This window comes from Labeo rohita, chromosome 16 (genome assembly GCF_022985175.1).
Source record: "Labeo rohita strain BAU-BD-2019 chromosome 16, IGBB_LRoh.1.0, whole genome shotgun sequence".
Classification (NCBI taxonomy): domain Eukaryota; kingdom Metazoa; phylum Chordata; class Actinopteri; order Cypriniformes; family Cyprinidae; genus Labeo; species Labeo rohita.
In genome coordinates, this window is record NC_066884.1 from 14,368,126 (window position 1) to 14,391,293 (window position 23,168).

Genomic DNA, 23,168 nt, shown 5'->3' on the forward strand with positions numbered 1-23,168 from the left:
AATAACTGTGCAGCATGTAAGATAAAACTATATTTATTATCGTTTATTGACATTTATACAGTGTTTCACAGTCTAGTAGATAAAAGTAGCAGGAACAAGTAGATAAAACTGCAGTCAGCAGACGTTGACGATTACATCAAGGAATTTTCTCAGCACACAGTGTTCTTGAATTAAGAATGCGGCTCTGAAAAACACAAAGATGTTAAGCAGCAGCTCAAGTTTAAGTATAGACTGTGCATGTGAAATCTAAACACAATAATCCCTAAAGCTGTAGGTCAAATTACCTGTTTTTCTTCAGGTGTTAGCAGCCCTTCTACAACGACCACTTGATACTGTCTGTGCTTTAGGCTACCAGGGAATTTGCGCATACGTCGTACAATGTTAGCTGCTGTATCCTGTGACAGCACTCTCCTCATTTCCTTGGGTGCACACCCGGGATCGAAGAGGAGCAGGCAAAGGCTGCCATTTACTTTCTGTTCCACTCCTATGATAGACCGACTGTGGCCTGATCATAATGACAGGATTACATGCACATCAATTTGTTTCGTTAATGCATTCTTGTGTTTCATTAGGAACAGTAAATTCACTTTAGTCTAATTAAACTGCTGTAGTTTACAAGAGAAATCATGAAATACCTTGGTGCTGGAGGTATATAGGTGGTAATGTCGTCTGTACCACTTTGGGTGGCAGTCTTGCACTTCTGCTGGCAGAATGTGAGAAATACTGTTTCACCCACTCAAACAGTCTGGGGTGTGTGTCTCCTGGGCCAGTGGGCTTGTGAAAATCTATAATTCGGGCTCTAAAAATTAAGGAAAGTTAAGATGTTATTTTAATCATATTTAAGCTATTTACATGTGCACTACTGTTTGAGGTTGGTACAATTTTTTGTTTTTTGTTTTGAAAGTCTCTGAAAATATACACTGAAAATAGTATTATTGTGATGTTTTTTTTAACAATTTAAAATAACTATTTTCTATTTACACTACCAATCAAAAGTTTTTGGACAGTAAGTTTTTTAATGTTTTTTAAAGAACTGCATTTATTTGATCCAAAATATAGCAAAAAGAAGTAATACTGTGAAATATTTTTACTATTTAAAATAACTATTAAAAAAAAAATTAAATAGTCTGTTGTTTTTTGAGCAGCAAATCAGAATATTAGAATGATTTCTGAAGGATCATGTGACTGGAGTAATGATGCAAAAAAATCAGCTTTGAAATCACAGAAATAAGAAATAGAAAACAGTTATTTTAAATAGTAAACCAAAAAAAGTAGTTTTTGCTGTACTTTGGATCAAATAAATTTGGCTTGGTGAGCAGATAAGCAGATAATAAGCTGTCAACCCAAAAAACAAGCATTTAAGGACACAAAAGTAGAGCTCAACGTGTCATATTACTCTATGCCCACTGGAGGGAAAATTAATCACGACAGGAAACAAATTTACTTTTAACCATGTCAAAGGATTATTTCACCACCCTATGTAAACCTGAGAGGAGGACATATATTGAGAAACTAAATTTCACTGGTCTATGTCAGTGCTCCTTTTCCTTACTTTTCTTTCAGCTGAATGGCTCAACGTGAAATACCCTGAAAATCACAACTATTTGTGTCCTTAAATGCTCGTTTTTTTGGGTCGACAGCTTATAAAAACTGGGTTTTTTTAGCTTGTTTACTGTACACCTTGTCGCATAGCAGCTTTTAGACATTGTTCTGTTTTTTGTTATAAGTCAGAAATGACAAGGAGGCAGCTTCCCGCAATCCAAAGTCAATGGAGAGTGTTGGATTGTTTCCCCCCCGGTGTGGGCGTGGCCTAAATGCACTCTGTCTCTATATTAAAATATTATATATAATAGACATTTAAATAACTAAATGCACCCTTGCTGAATTAAAGTATTAATGTCTTTTAAAATGTATGAAATAAATATATATATATATATATATATATATATATATAAACAATTTCTGATTCCAAATTTTTTAATTTTTGGTATGTGTGAATGTAAACTTGTGGTTTCAATATGTACTTCACACTTAGGGAGGTGAGAACTGCATAGATTTCTGTAGCTCCTATCCAAGCCCGTGTGCCCCGCAGTCGATTGTTGAAGTGTGAAGCACCCTGAGGATCAGCGCCTTGACCCCACGCCTCTTCGATTAAGCCCTGCACTCTCGGAATGCTGGGAACTGAATCTGCAAATGGAAATTTTATAATGGTGCTGTTACAAAGAAAATCAACATGGAACCATAAGAATAACAATGTTACTGATGTTATACCAGGTAAAAGGTTATACTGCTCCAGCCTGTGCAAAGATGAAAGAAGCATCTGGAAGTTTCTGTAGCCACATCCCCAACCTTTGTCCCCCTCTGATGAAGAGTAGTGATCAGTCTCAGCACAGAGCCACACATGCGCACAGTCAGAGACATCCCTCTGGTAGTACCTATACAGAGCTCCCATAAGTCCTGAAATAGAAAGGTTAAGTGTAAGCTTTGATTGTTTTGTCTATTTACACTTTCTACATTTTTTAGACATATACACACACCACAGTTCAAAAGTTTATTCAGCAAGGACACTTTAAATTGATCAAAATTGACTGTAAAACCACTTCTTAAGTTACAAAAATGTGACCCTGGACCACAAAACCAGTCATAAGCAGCACAGCTATATTTGTAGCCATACCCAAGAATACATTTTACATGTTAAAATTACAGATTTTTTTTATGCCAGAAATCATTAGGATATTAAATAAAGATTATTTTCCATTAAGATATTTTGTAAATTTCCTACAGTAAATATATCAAAACTTAATTTTTGATTAGTAATATGCATTGCTAAGAGCTTCATTTGGCCAACTTTAAAGGCAAATTTTTTTTTCAATATTTTATTTTATTTTTTTTTTTGCACCCTCAGATTCCAGATTTTCAGATTTCCAGACTGATTTATAAATAAACAGAATTGCAGGCTAATAATTCACCAGCTGGACTAAACATGTAAAGATTACTGGTGTAGCTCTATGATGCACTCTCAATCGGACCTGATGTTCTGCTTCTGCCATCATCCACCCCAGAGGCCAGAGATTCAAGCATCTCCGCTTTTTTCCTGTGAAACTCTGCAGGAACCATCTGACCTCGAGATACAGCCCTCTCCATATTCCTCTCCATTTGCTTGCGATAACCACCACTGTTGTCAAGTCCAAACTGCTTCTAAAAAGAGTAGTAAAAAGAAAGAAAGAAATAATAAAAACTCTTTATGTAGTGGGTCCACACAAGGGTGAGTAAATATGACAATTTCTACTTTTTAGACAAACAATTTCTTCAGATCTCACAGTGAAGTTTTCTTTAGCTAACCTGGAGCTTTTTAAAGTCCTCCGCTTCCTGTCTAGTCTCAGCCTCCTTCCACTTTTGCTCCTCTTCCTCCTGAAGCTTCCTGGCCAGAGTCAGGTCTTCAGATGAATGCCCTCAAAACACACAAACCAAATGAACATCAAGTCATTATTAATGTCTCGATGTAATTGTAAACAGAACTCACAGAGCTTCTTGATTTTTAAACTTAAATTTCCTGGTAATTTAATCACCCCCATGTCATCTAAGATGACTGATTGTTTTGCTAGATAAGACCCTTATTCCTCGGCTGGGATTGTGTAGAGCCCTTTTAAGCGGCAATGAAACTGCAATTTGGACCTTCAACCCACTGGCCACTATGTGAAGAAAAATCCTGAAATGTTTTCATCTTGGATGACATGGTTGTGAGTAAATTACCAGGAAGCTTTATTCTGGATGTGAACTAATCCTTTAAAAGTAACTAACCAACAATTCTAGACAAAAGTAGTTGTATACTTTATAATACACACATACCTGTTGCAGATGCTGAGCCATATTCCAGATGCAGCTCAACATGCTCTTGAAGAGAGGAGCTGCTGGAACAGCTCAGAGAACACATTGGACACTCATAGCGCATCATACCTGGAGACCCCAGAAATACAGTTATAGTTTAGTTTGGCCATTAACTGCCAAACTGACCACCTTGCTAACTCACCTGATCTTCCATTGCTTGCAGAAGATGCTTTTGTTGAAGTGCCAACCTCAGAAGCAGCTCCTTAAGAGGACAAACCATATCAGACATCAATCACAGACAGCTGGTGATAAATAAACACTTGTAAACATACAGATATACTTGCTACAGTGATATTTATGTTTAAGACACCTTTAGCTGCATCTTGGTCTTGTAGATGAAGCTCAACATGCTCCTGCAGAATAAAGCAGTCTTTGCATACCAAACTGCACATTGGACATTGAAAGCATCCTTCTGCAATACACAAAGAGGAAATATTAGTCTAATGGCCTTATTTAAATCAACTTTATGTTGTAAAGTCAAAAGCACCTTTATTAGGTGAGGACAAACGCTTCTGCTTTGATTTTCGGCGCCCATCTTCTCTCTCCCTGTTTGGGTTGGTGCTGGATGTTTGTGTAGTTCTGACCAGTTTTACTGCACCACTTGCTGTATCTGCTGCAGGTGGTGAGCTCTTCAGACTAGCCGAGGTTCCCTGAGAAAGAGATGTCCCTGTAATCGGGGTGGCCATCCCGTTTACCTGGGACGGTGACTGAGGTGAGGCTTGAGATACCTTCTCAATATTTTTCACAATGGAAGTCTTTGTAGAGTTAGGACTTTGCACAATCCAGTTTTTTGAGTTTTTCTGTCCACTGTCAACCACTGTTGCACTCATGTCTTGGCAGTCTTTCTCTATGTGTGCAGTGTTGATGTGGAAGCTCAGCTCATCATACGTGACTCCAGACAAAGAGCAGAACGGGCAGGCCATCACATTCTCCATGTGACTCAGGAGGAGGTGGGTTCTCATCTCTGCCTCAGATGGAAGCTCTTCACAGCAGATGTCACACACAGGCATTGTCACAAGGCTGGATGAAACAAATGGACAAATTAACCAAGATAGTTTCAGCAAAAAATTAATAGTTACTATAGGTATTGTTAGTACAAAACTGTGGCAAATTTAAAAACCCCTGAAAGCCACAATTATTTTAACATTCCTTATGGATGCTTGAGGGTTATACTTTATACTGCCTTAAAATTACAACAGAAAATGAAAGATTTCTGACATAAATATATTAACTATATTAAATCATAATATTTTATATAATATTAACCATACTTGATATTACTACATTATATAATAATATAATATTTTAATATAAATATTAATAATAATAAATTTTATTTTGTAAACAGTATTTATATCTCACATAATTATACCCATTTGTATATATTTTTTAAAAAATCATAAAGAAAATCTCAAATTTCTAAATATTTCTCTATTGCATAATAGTATAATAATATTTAATATGATAATAATAATAATAATAATAATAATAATAATAATAACTGAAATTATACTATAATGTATACATTCTTTGTATGTGACCCTGGACCACAAAACCAGTCGTAAGTAGCACGGGTATATTTGTAGCAATAGCCAAAAATACATTGTATGGGTCAAAATTATCGATTTTTTTTTTTATGCCAAAAATATATTAAGGATATAAGGATATTAAGTAAAGATCATGCTCCATGAAGATTTTTTGTAAATTTCCTATCATAAATATATAAAAACTTAATTTCTGTTTAGTAATATGCATTGCTAATAACTTCCTTTGGACAACTTTAAAGGCGATTTTCTCAATATTTTATTTTTTTTCCATTCCAGATTTTCAAATAGTTGTATCTCGGACAAATTATTTAATATTATTATAGCTGAATAAATAAGCTTTCCATTGATGTTAGGATAGGACAATATTTGTCTGAGATACAACTATTTGAAAATCTGGAATCTGAGGATGCAAAAAAATTAAAATATTGAGAAAATCGCCTTTAAAGTTGTCCAAAGGAAGTTCTTAGCAATGCATATTACAGAGAATTTAAGTTTATATTGAATTTAATTTCAAGAAATTGGCCATTATGACTGGTTTCGTGGTCTAGGGTCATAAATATATTATTTTTTTCTTTAAAGGTTTAAAAAGGCATTAGTGTAAATGGACTAATACAAAAGTGGATGAAATTAGATTAAAAGGGGTAAACATTTGTTAATATTTTAATATAATTATTATACAGAACACCTGTTAGCCGTAAATAATAATTAAAAATCATGTAAATCATATAAACGTTTGTTTATAAAGCCATACAGAGAATCTGAAATGATACTATAATGTAAAATTAATTTATTTATTAATAAATGCATTTATTTATTTATTTGAGTTTCAAAAAAACGTGTAAATAGAATAAGACTAAAGTGGACGAAAATAGAGTAATGGGGCTAACATTTATTTAATTTTTTGTTAATATTTTAATAGAGATATGATAAATGATATCCGTTAGTCGTAAATAATAGTTATAATTTACTCATGTGCAATGTTTGTTTATAAAGTCATAAAGGGAATCATACATTTCATTAATTGCATTTATTTGTGTGAAAGTTAATCGACAGCCAAAAGTTCATAATCGTGACAGGCCTTAACTACAAATATTTGTAGTAGTTATGGTATGTTACCTGATAAACACTGTTTAGCTTGGTAAACCATGGTACACAATGGTAAGAGATGCGTTTTTGTTTGGAATGCATTTATAATGTCATTATCAGCTAATAGCAAAACTCTGAGACGCGTCTATGCGGTCTTAGTTGACCAGAAATCTGGATTTTATCGAGAAGCACCTGACGCGACAGCATATGTCGACTCTGTCAACAAAGAACACTGGACATTCACGCTGTTACATACAACGTTACATACATCTAAAAGTCTTCTTCCATTAACTTCATGCACAAGGACAAAAATTTAATTTGAAACTATCTCGAAGTCGACATTTATACGCAACGTACCTGTTCAGAGGTAGATATGTTGACTTTGACCATCACCCGTTTCACTTTCCGTTTATTATTATTGAACGAGGCCGCTCGTGAAAACCGGAAACTGCAGCGGAGGTGACGTTCCTCGCCCGTCGACGCCATATTGCCCTCAGCTGGAGGAACTCGGGAGGGTCTTGAGAGAAATTTAAAAACAGACGGCCAGTATTTCCCTCTCCGATCTACGACTAATGGGTGAGATTCATACACTGTCTAAAATGTGAAAGTCTTTTGTTTTCAGGGAGTGAATGAGGCAACACGACGCTTTGACAGAACCATTTTGACGTTTAGTCCAAGCTAGCATAACACGGTTAGCATGTTAACACAGAGAAGCAGAGCACAGTTTAGGATGAAAGTGATAAGATTGAATGATTTGAGAGATTATAAACATCTAATGTATTAACTGTGTGTTCGTGGATTTATATAACTGAGTTGATTTGTGACCTATATGTTCTTGGTTCCAGCTGTCCGGCTATTGGACAGTAAATATGTGCTAATTCGCTACTGAAAATGATGAATACCAAAGACATTTAGTTGTTTGATGACCCAAATAACTAGTGTAGAATTTACATAAATGCTTAGACATGTATATGTAGAGCTGTGATTACTTATGTGATAAATTGTCTTTGTAAAATGAGTCCAGTCCTCCACCTTCATCCCACACAAAACCAGCTGATCCGATTAAAACACCAGTGTTTATAAGTACTGCGTTTGTGTAAACTGATTATTTAGAAGTAAGAGATGTCGACGTACGTTTTGAATCTCAAAGAGAAAGTTCATTAAAAATAACACATTTTTCATAATTTATTCACCCTCATGTTGTTCTCTGTTGATTTTCTTTCTTCTGTGAAACACAGTAGATGTTGGGATTGACCTCACTAGCCTCGGTCATCATTCACTTTCAATGCATATTTTTACATAAATTAAAACTAAAAGGTGACTCAAACTGCCCTTTTGCATAGCGTCTCATTTTGTAAAAAAAAAAAAGTAAAATAATCTTAGAAAAGCTCATTACTACCAGTCAAAAGTTTTTGAACAGTAAGATTTTTAATGTGTTTTTTAAGTAGTCTCTTCTGCTTACCAAGACTGCATTTATTTGATCCAAAATGCAGCAAAAACAGTATTTTTTTTTTTTTTTTTTTTTTGCTATTTCAAATAACTGCTTTCTATCTGAATACATTTTAAAATGTAATTTATTCCTGTGATCAAAGATAAATTTTATAATTTTAATATGCCGATTTGCTGTTCAAGAAACATTATTATTATCATTATTATTATATTATTATTATTATTATTATATAGCTGAGTACGTTTTTTTTTTTCAGGATTCTTTGATGAATAGAAAGATCCAGAAATCAGCATTTATCTGAAATAAAAAGCTTTTGTCACGTTATGCATTATACTATTCAAAAGATTGGAGTCAGTATTTAGTTTGTTTTAATTTTTTGGAAATTATAGATATGAATACTTTATTTTGCAAGGATGCTTTAAATTGATCAAAAGTGATGATAAAGACATTTATAATGTTGCAAAAGATAAATGCTGTTCTTATGAACTTTCTATTCATCAAAGAAACCTAAAAAAATACTAATCAGCTGTTTTTTACATCATCATAATATTATTTTTAAAATTGATAAAAATTGTAAAATAATACAAAAAATGATATTGTAAATGTGCTCAAATAGAAAGCAGTCATTTTAAATAGTAAAAATATTTCAAAATTTTACTGATTTTGCAGGCTTGGTGAGCGAAGAGACTAAAAAAACATTGAAAATATTACAGTTCAAAAACTTTTGACTGGTATTATATGTTATATTAAAAGGTGTTAATAAAAGGAACTTTTCATCAAATTTAAGCTCGTCATGGACCAAATTTGGCCTGCTGGTTTGAGCATTTCTGCTTAAAGATTTCTACTACTGTATTGATGATCAAATAACTTGCTAATGACTATTCCATGATGTGTATACTGTAAATATGAACGTCTTTAACCAAATATACTTGTAATAACTGAGACGAAAGCTGCTGAGTTAAAATGTTTAATTCAGAACTGTGCCTGTGATCTAAAAATGAGCTGAACAACAAAAATGTTAGCCAGATAGTGAAGGAAGTTAAGCATGCAAAGTGTCAGTTAGCGCTCAGTGGTGTTTCACAGGAAATGCTAGTTTTAATAAGCATAATTGCTTTCACATAAACCGTTTCTTTGTCTCCACATGCTGTTTGGCTCAAATTATGAGGAGAATTGCATACTGGCTCAACCAGTTGCAATTCTTGTCTGTGTTGCTATAGGCTCATGATAGATGTGCTAAATACAACAAAAATTGAGTATCAGAATGCACATCTGACCACATTCCTTTCTCTGATCTGAAGACGCAATGGCAAGCCCAGGCAAAGAAAACTATCGAATGAAGAGCTACAAGAATAAAGCCCTGAACCCCCAGGAAATGCGGAGACGGAGAGAGGAGGAAGGGATACAGCTTCGTAAACAGAAGAGGGAGGAGCAGGTTTGTCATCATTTGTTCTTTGTCATTATACAAGCTAATTAAATAACAGGTTTGTTCATGAGGGATTGATCATGTATAAAAGTGTATATGAAGAGTTCAGATGCAAAACCAGCTAAAAGCCATCTTGGTCAAAAATGAGATAATGATACTGAGTGAATGCTCCTGACAGATAGTATACATCCATCAAATATTTTTACTTCAGACTCACTAAATTCCAGCCTCAGCCCAATCAGAAGTACCAGTACTTACATAAAAACCTATACAACGTAGCCTGAAAGAAATGCAAATTTTAAAGAAATGCGTCAGATGGATTTAGAGGCGTTTGCATCTGAACTCTTCATATATTGAAGGTTGATATGATCAAATTTGTTCATTTGGCATATCAAAAGTAACCACGAAAGTAAATCGTTCTACCCTCTCCTCAGCTGTTCAAGAGGAGGAATGTGTCTCTGCCACCTGGTGATGAGTCCATGCTTGAATGCCCCATTCAGGACCCTGATATCAGCTCCACTGTACCTGTATCAGGTGTAAGTAATCCAGTCAGTTGACCATCTGTCATTATTGTCAAACAGATGACTAGACTTAACAGAAAACAGGCATATTTGTCTATTTATTCCTCTCTTTTATATATATACTATTATTAGTTATTATTATTAATTATTTAATTATTATTATTAATCTTTTCTGCTCATGTTTATTTGATTAAAAATGCAGAAAAAAAACAGTAATATTGTGAAATAGTGTTGCAATTTAAAATAGTGTTTTTCAATTTTAACATACTTTAAAATATAATTTATTTGTGTGATTCAAAGCTGAATTTTTAGCATTATTACTCCAGTCTTCAGTGTCACATGATTCTTCAGAAATCATTCTAATATGCTGAAATATGCACAACTGAAACAGTTGTGCTGCTTTTTTTATTTATTTATTTTATTTTATTTTTTGCGGAACCTGTGATACATTTTCCAGAATTCCTTGATGAACAAAATGTTAAAAAGAACAGCATTTATTTAAAATAGAAATCTTTTGTAACAATATACACTACTGTTCAAAGTTTGGGGTCAGTACATTTTTTTTCTCTCTCTTTCTTTAGAAGAAATGAATACTTTTATTCAGCAAGGATGTGTAAAATTAATAAAAAGTGATAGTAAAGATATTGTTAGAAAATATTTCTTTTTTTTTTTTTTGTGCATTTAAACTATTTTATGTAAAAATAAATAAATAAATAAAACGCATATCTTGGATAAACATTATGGTGTCAATCTGTGCAGGAAGGAGTTATAACCCAAGACATGATTCAGATGATCTTCTCTGAGGATCCAGATCAGCAGCTCATAGCCACTCAGAAGTTCAGAAAGTTACTCTCTAAAGGTTGGTGTCTTTATTCCTATGTCTCATAGACTCATGACAGTTGTTTAAAGATTAAAGATTAAGATGTTATTAATTTCCCTTAGAACCCAATCCACCCATTGATGAGGTCATCCACACATCTGGTGTCGTCAACCAGTTTGTTGAATTCCTAAAAAGGAGTGATAACTGGACTCTGCAGGTAAGAACATTTCTTAGCACAAGCCTAAATTGCCATTACAGCCAAGCTTTAACATGCTATTGTTGCTTGTTTTGACCAGTTTGAAGCTGCCTGGGCCCTGACTAACATTGCCTCAGGAACCTTCCTACACACCAAGGTGGTCATTGAGACGGGGGCTGTGCCCATCTTCATAGAGCTACTCAACTCAGAGTATGAGGATGTACAAGAGCAGGTGATTTTTGTGGACTGTAACCTGGTTCATGCCTTTGAGCCATCGGCTGGTTTATCAGAACTAAACAGCACCGTGAAAGTGATCAGTTCTGTATAAATGCTTTTGCAGGCAGTCTGGGCGTTAGGAAATATTGCTGGGGATAATGCAGAGTGCAGAGACTACGTCCTCAACTGTGGCATCTTGCCCTCTCTTCAGCAGTGAGTATCCTTTACTAATCCCAACACTGTGATTGCATGTTTACATTTGCTGCTTTTAAGTCTGTAATACCTGGTGAAAGCTATCTAATATCTCAGTGGTGCAGGACTGATTTCTGAATCCTTCAGAAATCATTCTGATATGCCAATTTGAAGCTTAAAGGAATAGATCACCCAAAAAGGAAAATTCTGTCAGTAATTACTCACCCGTTTCAAACCCGTAAGACTTCTGTTCATTTTCAGAACACAAATTAAGATATGGTTGCACTTTATTTTGATAGTCCACTTTAGACATTCTATTAACTATAAGTAACTTTTCAACTACATGTCAACTAATTCTGATTAATTTGCAACTACATGTCTACTAACTCTCAGAGCGGACTGTTAGGTTAGGTTTAGGGTTAGTAGAATAAGTTGACATGTACTTGCAAATTTAGAAGAGTGTTAGAAGATATTAAGCAGACAGTCTACTAATACTCTAATGACTAGTTGACATGCAGTTGCACAGTTACTTCCTGTTAGTAGAATGTCTAAAGTGGACTATCAAAATAAAGTGTTACCTAAGATATTTTTGATGAAATCTGTAAGCTTGTTGATCCTGCGTAGACAGTAATGCAACTACCACATTCAAGGCCCAAAAAGGTAGTAAGGACATTGTTAAAATAGTCCATGTGACATTAGTGGTTCAACCGTAACTTCAAGACTTTTTGTGCACAAAGAAAACAAAAATAAGAGAAGAAATTAGTCATTATTTTTGTTTTCTTGGCATACAAGAAGTATTATTACAGTTTCATTAAATTAAGGTTGAACCACTGATGTCACATGGACCATTATAACAATGTTCTTACTACCTTTCTGGACCTTAAACATTGTGTTGCTGTCTATGCAGGGTCACAAACCTCTCGGATTACATCAAAAATCTTAATATCTTTGTGTTCCAATTCCTAAGATAAACGAAGGTCTTGCAGGTTTGGAATGACATGAGAGTAATTAATGACAGAATTTTTGTTTTTGGGTGAACTAACCCTTTAAGACACATTTCTTAATAGGCAGTATTCTTAATCAATATTGAAAATGGTTGATGCTTAATATTTTTGTGTAAATGTGAACATAGTTGGTATTTTAAATAGAAACTGTGTCTGAATCATGTCATTACTCTGATAGATTTAATGCTTCCTGGCATAATGATATTACTGACCCCAGAATTTTAAACGGTAGTTTATACTGTATTTTGCTTGCAAAAGAATATTTGTAAAATCTCACAATACAATAACATTGTGGGGAATTGGAAAAATTGAAAAAGAATGGACTTACCTGAACTTTAAAGGGGACTCAACCCTCTTTTTTTTTTTCTTTACATTCACACGAGTGTTTTAGAAAGCCAAACAAACTAGAATATTATAATAATAATAATAATAATAATAATAATAATAACAGTAATAGGCATATATTGTAAAACAATTGCAGTGCAAAATAAATGAAAATGAATATTTCATAGGTATATTATTTTTGCTTGACACTACAGTAGGACAATTACAATACTTCTTTCCTAATTTCCACACTTGAAAGAGATATTAAAATTTGGACTCCAGTAATGTTACCCATTTAAACCACTAGCTGTCAGCAATTCATACTGCACTTTTAAGCTTTTATTTTGACAGAAATGACAGTAGAGCTTTTATTTTAATGGAAAACTCCAGCTTCAGTGAAAACGGGCTTACAAAAATGCATCTCGTTACAAATTCTATAATCATCTGCCGTGAAAATAAAGCACAACTGGTGGTTGTTGCGTTCCCAAACGCACACTAAACTCACAGTACATGCAATCAACAAGTTCACTGCATTCATTCATTGTGAACGGAGCCGTTCTGAGGCGTGGAAAACACCGCATCACGAGCTGATCGTCGAACGTGTCGATTCGATTTTAGTTCGTTTGACAGAGACTGTGCCAAAGCATAATGGCCCAAAAACGCAACTTTAACAAACTTAAAATAAGAAGTTTGATGTATTTTAAAAAACTACACTTTTTACCCAGAAGACCTATTGTTTTATATCGTCATGTGACCTCGATAATATCAAGACAGTTTTGCTATAGTTACATTCCTATTAGTCAGAATACACAGCTGTTTTGTATGGCTGTCAGTGGAGAAAATGTGTTTTAGGATCCAGATGGGCATAGGTCATAGCTATGCTACCCAGCCAAACCTTTATGTCAATTTGCATCAAGTTCCAATCCAAAAAAAAAACTACGTACTGTTCTTTTCTCATTACAACGATTTTAAAGGGGTTCAAAATAATGAAATCTCATTGTGTTCGAGGAATTCAAATCTTGTTGTTAGAAATCTTATGATTAGGAGCCTTATCCTTACAAGAACAGCTGACGCTGAATAAATCTCTCTTCCTCACGTCATTCTGACGTCACAAACAGTTTCTGTGTCCCACTCTCAGACATGCTGGTATGTGTTTTGTGACTTGAGGTGGTGTGCTTATATTTCACTATGCTTTAGCATTTTTCTGCTGTAGTGTGTCTGTTATATAAAACACTGTCATTACTGCCATCTAGTGGTTTGATTACATAGCACATCAGTTTTATTCTTCATTCGTTTTTGCAGGTTGCTTGCAAAATCAAACCGGCTCACTACCACCCGAAATGCAGTGTGGGCGCTATCCAACCTGTGCAGAGGAAAAAATCCGCCTCCGGACTTTGCAAAGGTGAGTTTGCAAACAAGTTCTGGATAAACCGCATTCCAATTACATAGTTATCAAATGTCAGTAATGCACACAAACACTTTCTTTGTGTAAACCAATGTTTTTTTTTCCTTGTAAACATGATACATGATCAAACAGCTGTGGTTTCTTCACAGGTGTCACCATGTCTGAGCGTGCTCTCCAGATTGCTCTTCAGCAGTGATCCTGATGTTCTTGCAGATGCCTGCTGGGCACTTTCATACCTGTCTGATGGACCCAACGACAAAATCCAGACAGTTATTGACTCAGGCGTATGCCGCAGGCTGGTGGAGTTGCTCATGTGAGAACCAGACATTCTAACGCAAGCGATGAACCATGTGGTATCTTTTATCACTGACTTACATCAGAATAACATCGATGTGTTGTTCATTCACAGGCACAGTGATTACAAGGTGGTGTCCCCTGCACTGAGAGCGGTGGGGAACATTGTAACAGGAGACGATATTCAGACCCCAGGTACTGTAGATGTGATTTATAACGTGCTAATTTTCTAAAAAAAAAAAAAAAGTGGATTTTTCTGATCTGGTGTGGTGCCCTGTTATACATCAGGTGATTCTGAACTGCTCCGCTCTACCCTGCCTGCTCCATTTACTCAGCAGTCCGAAGGAATCCATCAAAAAAGAGGCCTGCTGGACCGTCTCCAATATCACCGCTGGGAACAGAGCGCAAATCCAGGTACTTTAGAATGACTGAGGCACTATAAGATTATCATACCATATATGTTGTGTCTGAACAGGCATGACTTGATGCTTTTTCTGTTACAGGCGGTAATCGATGCCAACATATTCCCAGTGCTAATCGAGATACTGCAGAAAGCGGAGTTCCGCACCAGGAAGGAGGCCGCGTGGGCAATAACCAACGCCACCTCGGGAGGCACGCCAGAGCAGATTAGGTGCACTGTGGGCTTTTTTTTTGCTTTGGCTTTTAGCTAATTCTAGAATTTAAAAGGATTTATTTTGATTGAGGACTCATTGCGTAACCGTAAATTTTCTGAGAATCTTATGCAATGCGTGCAAAACCACCTGCATACTGCCTTAGGTTATCATTTGCCCATAATCTGTCTTAAGACAGACTTGAAGAGTTTAGGATCATTTACACAGGGATTTCGGTTAGACTAATAACAGTCATTAAAGCACAGAGTGGGATCAAAGCTCATGACATATTTTTGGCCTGTAGATGGCACTAATAGTCAGACCATATTTGAAGTGATGTTTATTTTTTGTTTTTGTTTTTTTAATGTTTTTTGTTTTTGTTTTATTCATGTCCTATGGTTATGTAAATACTAGGGCTGTCATTTTAACATGTAAACACATAGTCATAATGCCCCATTCATAGTCATAATCAAAAATAATGAAAAGACAAAAAAAAATGAGCACTATTAATCATACCTTATTCCATTAACCCCCCCAAAAAAAAAAAAAAAATTCTATGAGATTCTAGGAGAAAAACTGTGTTCTGGGGTATTATTTAGGTGGATGTTTAGTGAGACAGAAGTTGTTGTAATTGTGCTTTACATGCAGGTACTTGGTTTCTCTCAACACCATAAAGCCCATGTGTGACCTGCTGACGGTGATGGACTCCAAAATTGTGCAGGTGGCTCTGAATGGCCTGGAGAACATCCTCAGACTGGGAGAACAAGAGTCCAAACAGAACGGAACGGGCATCAATCCTTACTGTGCTCTCATTGAAGAGGCTTACGGTAGGCATGCCTCAGTACTTTGTATCACCTCACGCTAATGTCTTTTTTGACTTTTCCAGGTCTGGAAAGGGCATTGTAGTTATTATACATATTTTTAGTTATGGACAGCTCTGAAGTATTTAATTTGTTCATAATTGCTCATTTGTCACTAATTCTATCTTTAGAGAATGATTTAAAAATCCTTATGTAGTAATCTCGAACAATTGGACATATACTAAAAATTAATTGGGAATCATCTATTTTTAGCTGTTTTATTTTTCATTTGAATTTCACAATTATTCCGAGTTGGCTTTATTATTATTTTTATCATTATTGTTATTAGAGATAACATATATATTTGTTATTAAATAAAACAAAAAATAGCAGATCAACAAATGTATTATTATTATTAGTTTTATTATTATTATAATTATTATTAAATACAACATATTGGCAGATCAACAAATTTATACTGTTATTATTTTATTAGAGATAACATTTCTTAAATTATTAGATAACATTATTATTATTATTATCATTCTTTTTATTATTATTATTAGAGATGACATTTATTATTATTATTATTATTATTATTACCATTTTTAAAATAATATTATTAGACATAACATTCATTATTATTATTATTATTGTTATTATTAGAGATAACATTTCTTAAATTATTAGAGATAACATTATTTTATTATTATTATTATTAGAGATACATTGTTTATTATTATTAAAATAAAAAAAATCAGCAAATCAACATTTTTTTTATTATTATTAGAGATAACAATATTTATTGTTGTTGTTATTATTATTATTATTATTATTATTATTATTATTATTATTATTGTTTGATGATTATTAGAGCTAATGTTTGATGATGATGATGATGATGATTATTATGATTATTATTATTATTATTAGAGATGTTGTTATTATTATTATTAGAGATAATGTTTTTATTATTATTATTATTATTATTATTATTATTATTATTATTATTATTATTAAAAAACAGAGATAATGTTATTATTTTATTATTATTTTTTAGAGATACCATTTCATTTTTTTATTATTATTTATTATTATTATTATTATTATTATTAAATAAAAACACACAAAGTATTGGCAGATCAATGGATTTATATTATTATTATTATTATTATTATTATTATTATTATTATTATTATTATTATTATTATTAGAGATAACGTTTATTTTTAAATAAAACATAAAAATATAAGCCAATCAACAAATTATAATGTTATTTTATTATTTATTTATTTATTATTTATTTATTTTTAGAGAACGTTATTAATATTATTTTATTATTAAGCATTATTAGAGATACCATTTATTATTATTATTAAATAAAATATTGGCAGATCAACAAATTTTATATATATATATATATTATTATTATTATAAGTAACATTTATTTTTTATTTATATATTTGTTTTATTATTATTATTATTATTATAAGTAACATTTATTTTTATTATTGTTAAATAAAAAGAACTCAAAATACATCAGCAAATCAACACATTTGTTAATAATAATATAAAAAAATTATTTGATTTGCCTATGTTTTTTGTGCACGTGTTTGTTTTTTTAATAATATGAATTATATTGTTTTCATTCGTGCAGACAGTGTTTGCACAGCTGATTGTTCATTTGTTTGTATAATTATTTTACCAATGTTCCCACACAGGCTTGGATAAGATTGAGTTTCTGCAGAGCCACGAGAACCAGGAGATCTACCAGAAGGCCTTTGACCTGATCGAGCACTACTTCGGCGTGGAGGAGGAGGACGCCAGCATCGTTCCGCAGGTGGATCAGAATCAGGGCCAGTACATTTTCCAGCAGCCCGAGGGACCGATGGAAGGCTTCCAGCTCTAACCCGTTTCCCTGTGCTACTGGCCGAGCTTCAGGCCTTGCTTCCTCCATCCTGCCTGGAGTCTCCTCTCCCTCCTTCTCTGCAGCGCAGGACCTCAGCTCCAGCCTCGCTCCAAGACACGGAGGCCCGTACCCGCCCCCAAACCCAACCCACTAAATCTTCCATGTCCATCCTGCCCATGTTCCAAGCTCCATTATCAAGAGAGAAAATCTGTGAGATTGGACTGAGGAGGGCAAAGCTCAGAGTCTGTAGTTAAGAGACTTACCAAAAGCATCTTGCTTTTATTCTTCTTGTCGTTGATGTTATTATGCTTAGTAGACATTGGCACTGGTGTCCTGTAAAGTAAACTTTACTCCATATCCCTTGAGAAATGTGAAACTACCTCTTCAATCAGAAAACGAAGTGTGTGACAAACACCCAGCCTTTAGCTCTGACAGTTCTCTTCTGTTGTGAAGTAAGTGCTTCTATGCAAACATGTTTTTTCCGCGTGGCAGAAATAACACGGCCTGACAAAGTAATTAATGTATTTGCATTGATACATTTGCATTGGATGAATTCCCTGACTTTGTGTGTCTGTGCCAGCACACCAACAGTTGATGTCATGCCATGTTTGTTCACCATGCATCCCGAGGGCACGTCAAGCCTAGTTACTCTATTTATTCAGACGTTCTGTTAACTAGCAGCAAACTGCTGACCTGGGAGATTTAGAGCCGTATTTATTGTGCTTTTAAGAAGGAACCGGTCTGTGGGGTCCGGCTGTTCGGAGACCAGCGCGCAGCCCGCTTCCTCTCGGCACCCGCTTTGCTAATGCTGTCGAAGCGTTAAAAGCGTTGCATGCAATTATTTAAGTGTGGTCATGTGATCACCAAGATGGAGTTGTTCGTTTGTATGTATGCATATCATTGGGTTGTTTCTCATCTCACCTGGAAGGTGTTTCTTTTTTGCGCTGACTGGCTTTAATTTGATTTATTTAATGCTCACATGTTAGAAAGTGTTGAGATTTAGTCAAATGTGTATATTATATATACATTGAGGGTAGAAGGATGATGTTTTTCAGTGAAATGGTCTTGGCGTGCAGTGAAATACTAATGTGAGGAAAGCTTTTCCTCATGTGGTCCCTACTAGCGCTCAAATTTCCTATAAGGAACTTGCGTTCTAATTCTTGTAACGATATATCCTTTTTATTAAAATGCTTCAACTGAATTTACTCGCAGGAGATTGCCTTAGTAATGAACCTTGTCTGCCAGAAAGTTCCTCTCGGTTTTCTGTTTTTGGTGTGATTATTTACTTCCTCCTTATGTTCTGCCCGTAAATGACTTGCACCCGTTTTCCTTTGAGACAAGCTTGATTGATCCAAATAAGAGTTATAATAATGGAAAGTCAGTATATTTACAAAGAAAAAAAATCATTAAGATTGTACAATGAGATTTTATCAAGCACATTCGATGTGTATAGTTTTGTAAAATTTCTCATCTTTGTACAATGTTTTCTAAGTTTGGGTTGTTTTTTTTGTTTTTTTGCATCAGGAAAAAAAAAAAAGAAACATCTGTGTTTTAAGTTATCATTGGTACAAACCTACAGTATAGAGGAGATCATTGCTTTCCTCGAGGACAAATGTTGATATTGTGTGAAATGATGTAGACAAATAAACAGACAAATAAAATGTTCTGTTACACATTTAAATACGTTTAGTGTGATTTAATTAAGCAACAGGCAAAATGATTTGATGTGGGTAACCAGACAGTTGTTGGTCTGATTTCCATAGTGTAGAAATAAATATTATGGATGTTAACAGGGACCTGTTTGGTTATCCATGTTCTTCAAAATATTTTGTTTCATGTTCAGCAGAAGAAAGATACTCACACTGGTCTAAAACTTCCTGAGGGTGTAAATGATGGCAGAACTAATTCTGTCATTAATTACTCACCCTCATGTCGTTCCAAACCCGTAGACTTTTGTTCATCTTTGGAACACAAATAAAGATATCTTTGATTAAATCCGAGAGCTTTCTGACCCTGCATAGACAGCAACACAACTACCACGCTTGAGGCCCAGAAGGGTAGTGAAGACGTCAATAAAATAGTCCATGTGACATCAGTGGATCAGCCTTAATTTAGTTTTTGTGTGAAAAGAAAATAAAAATAACGAGAAGAAATTGTTGAATGCAGTCATTATTTTTGTTTTCTTTGCGCACAAAAAGTATTCTCGTAGCTTCATAAAATTACAGTTGAACCACTGTCACATGGACTATTTTAACAACATCCTTACTACCTTTCTGGGCCTTGAAGGGTCACAAAGCTCTCGTATTTCATCAAAAATATCTTAATTTGTGTTCTGAAGAACAAAAATGTTGCGGTGTGGAAGGACATGAGGGTGAGTAATTAATGACAGAATTTTCATTTTTGGGTGAACTATCCCTTAAGCTCAGCCTTAAAGGGGTCATCGGATGCCCATTTTCCACAAGTTGATATGATTCTTTAGGGTCTTAATGAAAAGTCTATAATATACTTTGGTTAAAAATTCTCAATGGTTGTGTAAAACAACACCCTTTTTACCTTGTCAGAATGAGCTCAGCAAAAATCATCTCATTCTGGTCAAGGCTGCTTTAAATGCAAATGAGCTCTACTCGCCCCGCCCCTCTCTTCTCTCTGTGGAAAGACCAGCCTGTTTACTTCAGCCGCGTTTAGCCGTTAAACTTGCTAAACTAGCACTTTATTAGGAAAGGAGATCGCAAAGATTCATAAAAAAATACTTATACTCACTTCTGCTGTAAGTGAAGCTGGATCATGAATGATTTGCGCGAACATAGATGCATTTCTGTAGATCGGGAGGCGCATTCCATTTACAAACAAATGTAATCCACTGCATCTTCAGCGGCTCAGATGTCGGGAGTAAATGACGACCACTATGTTCATTATTACATCCAGCAACACAACACCTCAATTGCTCAATCTGAGATATTCTTATCTAACTTACATCCCTGCTCTTGCATCAAAACAAAAGAGGGTGGACGGTTACAGCTGATCTGAGGTACACCGCTCATGTCAATCAACTATTGTGGGAGTGGCCTCTGTGGGTGTAACGCCACAACCACAGGCATCTGAGAATGGCTCGATTTGAAAAAGGGGATATTATTTTTACAGATTAATTAAAAACCACTGCATGGATTTTTATCATTATAGGGTTGATTTGTACATACACTGCCAACGAACATTAATGTTCAAACAACATGTAAAAGTGAACTTAGCATCCGATGACCCCTTTAAGTCCAAGAACGCAGGGACTCCAGATGTGTTTCTAAACAGCTGAAACTGCCAGCTCAAAGACGCCCATCTAATTGCAGTAGAACGTAATAAACGACTCAGTAATGACGGTAAATACAAAAACACCCCTTACGAAAATGAACCATGGTTTTATTATAGTAAAAGTGTAGTAACCAAGGATGATTAAGCTATGGTTGGTGTAGCAAGACCATTGTGGTTACGATGGTTTATCTATAGTAATCTATGTTTTTTGGTTATTTGTAATAAAACCATGGTTAATTTTCGTAAGGCTCGTGTCTCTGGACCAGAGTAGACTGTATGTGCACTGTGGACAAATGATCGACGGTTTCAGCCGCAGTCTCTGCATCTATTTATAGTGTAGGGGTCGGGACGCCTCAGAATCTAGAGAGCATTTGATAGGACAGAAGGTTTGATGAGAAGCTGAAGTGCAGGGTGATGTCATTAAAATCATTGATTCATATTAGCGGAAGTTAGAGACTACGTTTTGAATGCTTATATCTTCTAAATGCGAATTTTGTTATTGTTTTGGAGCACACTAGCTTACAGATAACCTTAAAGCTAACATATTCATACTAAAAGCCAAAAAACTTTCAAGGGGGCTTTAATTTGTCGTAAGATATCCACCTTATTTTTCCAATAAGAGTGGGTGTGGTCACTTGTACATTTAATGTGTCTGCCTTCTACAGCTGTTTTTAGCTGTACAAAATAGTTTTTTGTACTTCCAGCTTGTTTTGCTGCTTGATATTGCAAACTGGTGTGTTTACTGCCTTTTATTCTTCTTCTCGTATGTTCCTACGGCACATTACCAGAAAACAGCTTATACTTCCGCATTTAAAAATAAGGTGGATAACACGAAAGGAACACTGCAGATGTTTTATAGTGTTTATATAATATTTCTGTGTGATGTAATTAAGCCCAAAATAATATTTGAAAATATTTCCTGTTTAAAAAAAAAAGACAAATGTCAGACCAGGGCTGTTAGACTCATGACATTTGAATCACTCTCCATCCTGTTTACCTACTTTGGGAATTGCAGGTGTTACTGGGAAGATGTTGACAGGCAGTGTTGAGACTAAACGTGTCATGTGCGTCTGTTTTGCTTTTTTTTAATTTACTGGAACAGACAGAGATCATCATCTGTGACTGTTATGCACCAATAAAAACATGCCTTAGTAAGTTTACATTCATGTGGGCTCGGAACACTATTGCAAAAGGTATGTTGACACCTAATAAACAGGTTTTGCTATTTCCAGTGAAGATGATTCTCAATGACCATTACATTGACGTATGAATTATGACATTGCTGCAACAGTTTGAGGAGGAGTGTTTTTCTTATAAACAAAGAGAGATGATTGTTTTTTGAGTCTGGTGTACAAAATCTTGACGGGCCTGCACAAAGCCTAGACTTGAACCCCACTTGGGGATGAATTGAAATACCCAACATCAGTGTTTGAATGAAAACAACTTAGGCTTCATTAGACTTCCTTTGCTTAACTACATATTAACCTGGTTTCCATTTCACGTATTCTTCGATATTGTGTATTTAGATAATCTCAATAACCTCAACAAATATTTGACGACATTATAAGCACCATTATATCTTCCAGCCTTGTTAGCATCTTGAACATGAATTTCAGTGTAACATTATCTATTCATCTAAACAAATATTGTTTTTTGTATGGAGTGGCTGTTTAGGTGACAAAACTGGACAGTCTAGTTCAGAGAGGGGAATACCACCGAACAACACCAAGTCTGCATGCCACCGGCAATAATGACTCCACTGTCTGCTCTTGTGATTGTGCGGATGACATTTCTCACAGGTAACAATAAAGAATTGATTCATCATCTGTCACATTTTTAGAACCGCTGTAAAGGTTCCACTTCTTCGCCATTGCATATTTGCGCTCATTTCTCATATTTAAAGACCTTTCTCACGCCGGGTGACATTTGATAGCCTGTAATACTATGCTCAGGGTGAGAGATAAATGGAAAACCTAAACATTTACACATTCAGAGAAAAGGACATGCAAATACCTCCAAAATACATTCAAATTGAACTACAGAACAATGAATTTAACACGTAAACTTAACAGTGCATAACAACAACACTTCGTCTTATGTAACTGAAATACTTACCACAACATAGTACCAAGTAATTTGCACAATTCATACAATAGCCAATTACAAAAGCATTTTGGTG

General features: G+C 34.8%; 2 protein-coding genes across 2 annotated transcripts; one reads left to right on the plus strand and one right to left on the minus strand.

Annotated features, from left to right (window-relative positions):
- Window positions 1-15: 15 nt before the first annotated feature.
- Window positions 16-7,002, minus strand: zufsp (zinc finger containing ubiquitin peptidase 1). Its single transcript, XM_051131404.1, has 12 exons — window positions 6,879-7,002; window positions 4,376-4,908; window positions 4,199-4,300; window positions 4,031-4,090; window positions 3,850-3,957; window positions 3,343-3,452; window positions 3,030-3,198; window positions 2,272-2,457; window positions 2,025-2,187; window positions 636-799; window positions 285-505; window positions 16-184 (listed from the first exon to the last, which is right to left on the minus strand). The coding sequence occupies exons 2-12, from the start codon at window positions 4,896-4,898 to the stop codon at window positions 137-139; spliced, it is 1,854 nt and encodes a 617-aa protein (XP_050987361.1). The 5' UTR covers window positions 4,899-4,908; window positions 6,879-7,002; the 3' UTR covers window positions 16-136.
- On the plus strand, window positions 6,963-19,361 carry kpna5 (karyopherin alpha 5 (importin alpha 6)). The gene is made up of 14 exons (XM_051131405.1): window positions 6,963-7,097; window positions 9,270-9,403; window positions 9,829-9,930; window positions 10,675-10,774; window positions 10,858-10,952; window positions 11,032-11,163; window positions 11,272-11,360; window positions 13,970-14,069; window positions 14,222-14,385; window positions 14,482-14,557; window positions 14,652-14,780; window positions 14,870-14,997; window positions 15,626-15,804; window positions 17,499-19,361. Exons 1-14 carry the CDS (start codon window positions 7,094-7,096, stop codon window positions 17,684-17,686), a joined length of 1,620 nt encoding a protein of 539 aa, XP_050987362.1. The 5' UTR covers window positions 6,963-7,093; the 3' UTR covers window positions 17,687-19,361.
- The last annotated feature ends 3,807 nt before the right edge of the window (window positions 19,362-23,168 follow it).

Bases quoted from the DNA above. Each gene is read 5' to 3' on its own strand.
- zufsp (XM_051131404.1), bottom strand. From the start codon at position 4,898: ATGCCTGTGTGTGACATCTGCTGTGAAGAGCTTCCATCTGAGGCAGAG. The intron at 2,458-3,029 runs GTCCGATTGAGA...TTTCTATTTCAG, and splicing joins TGGCAGAAGCAGAACATCAG to GACTTATGGGAGCTCTGTAT. The intron at 2,188-2,271 runs GTATAACATCAG...TTCCATTTGCAG, and splicing joins GCAGTATAACCTTTTACCTG to ATTCAGTTCCCAGCATTCCG.
- kpna5 (XM_051131405.1), top strand. The intron at 11,164-11,271 runs GTGATTTTTGTG...ATGCTTTTGCAG, and splicing joins ATGAGGATGTACAAGAGCAG to GCAGTCTGGGCGTTAGGAAA. The intron at 14,781-14,869 runs GTACTTTAGAAT...TTTCTGTTACAG, and splicing joins GGAACAGAGCGCAAATCCAG to GCGGTAATCGATGCCAACAT.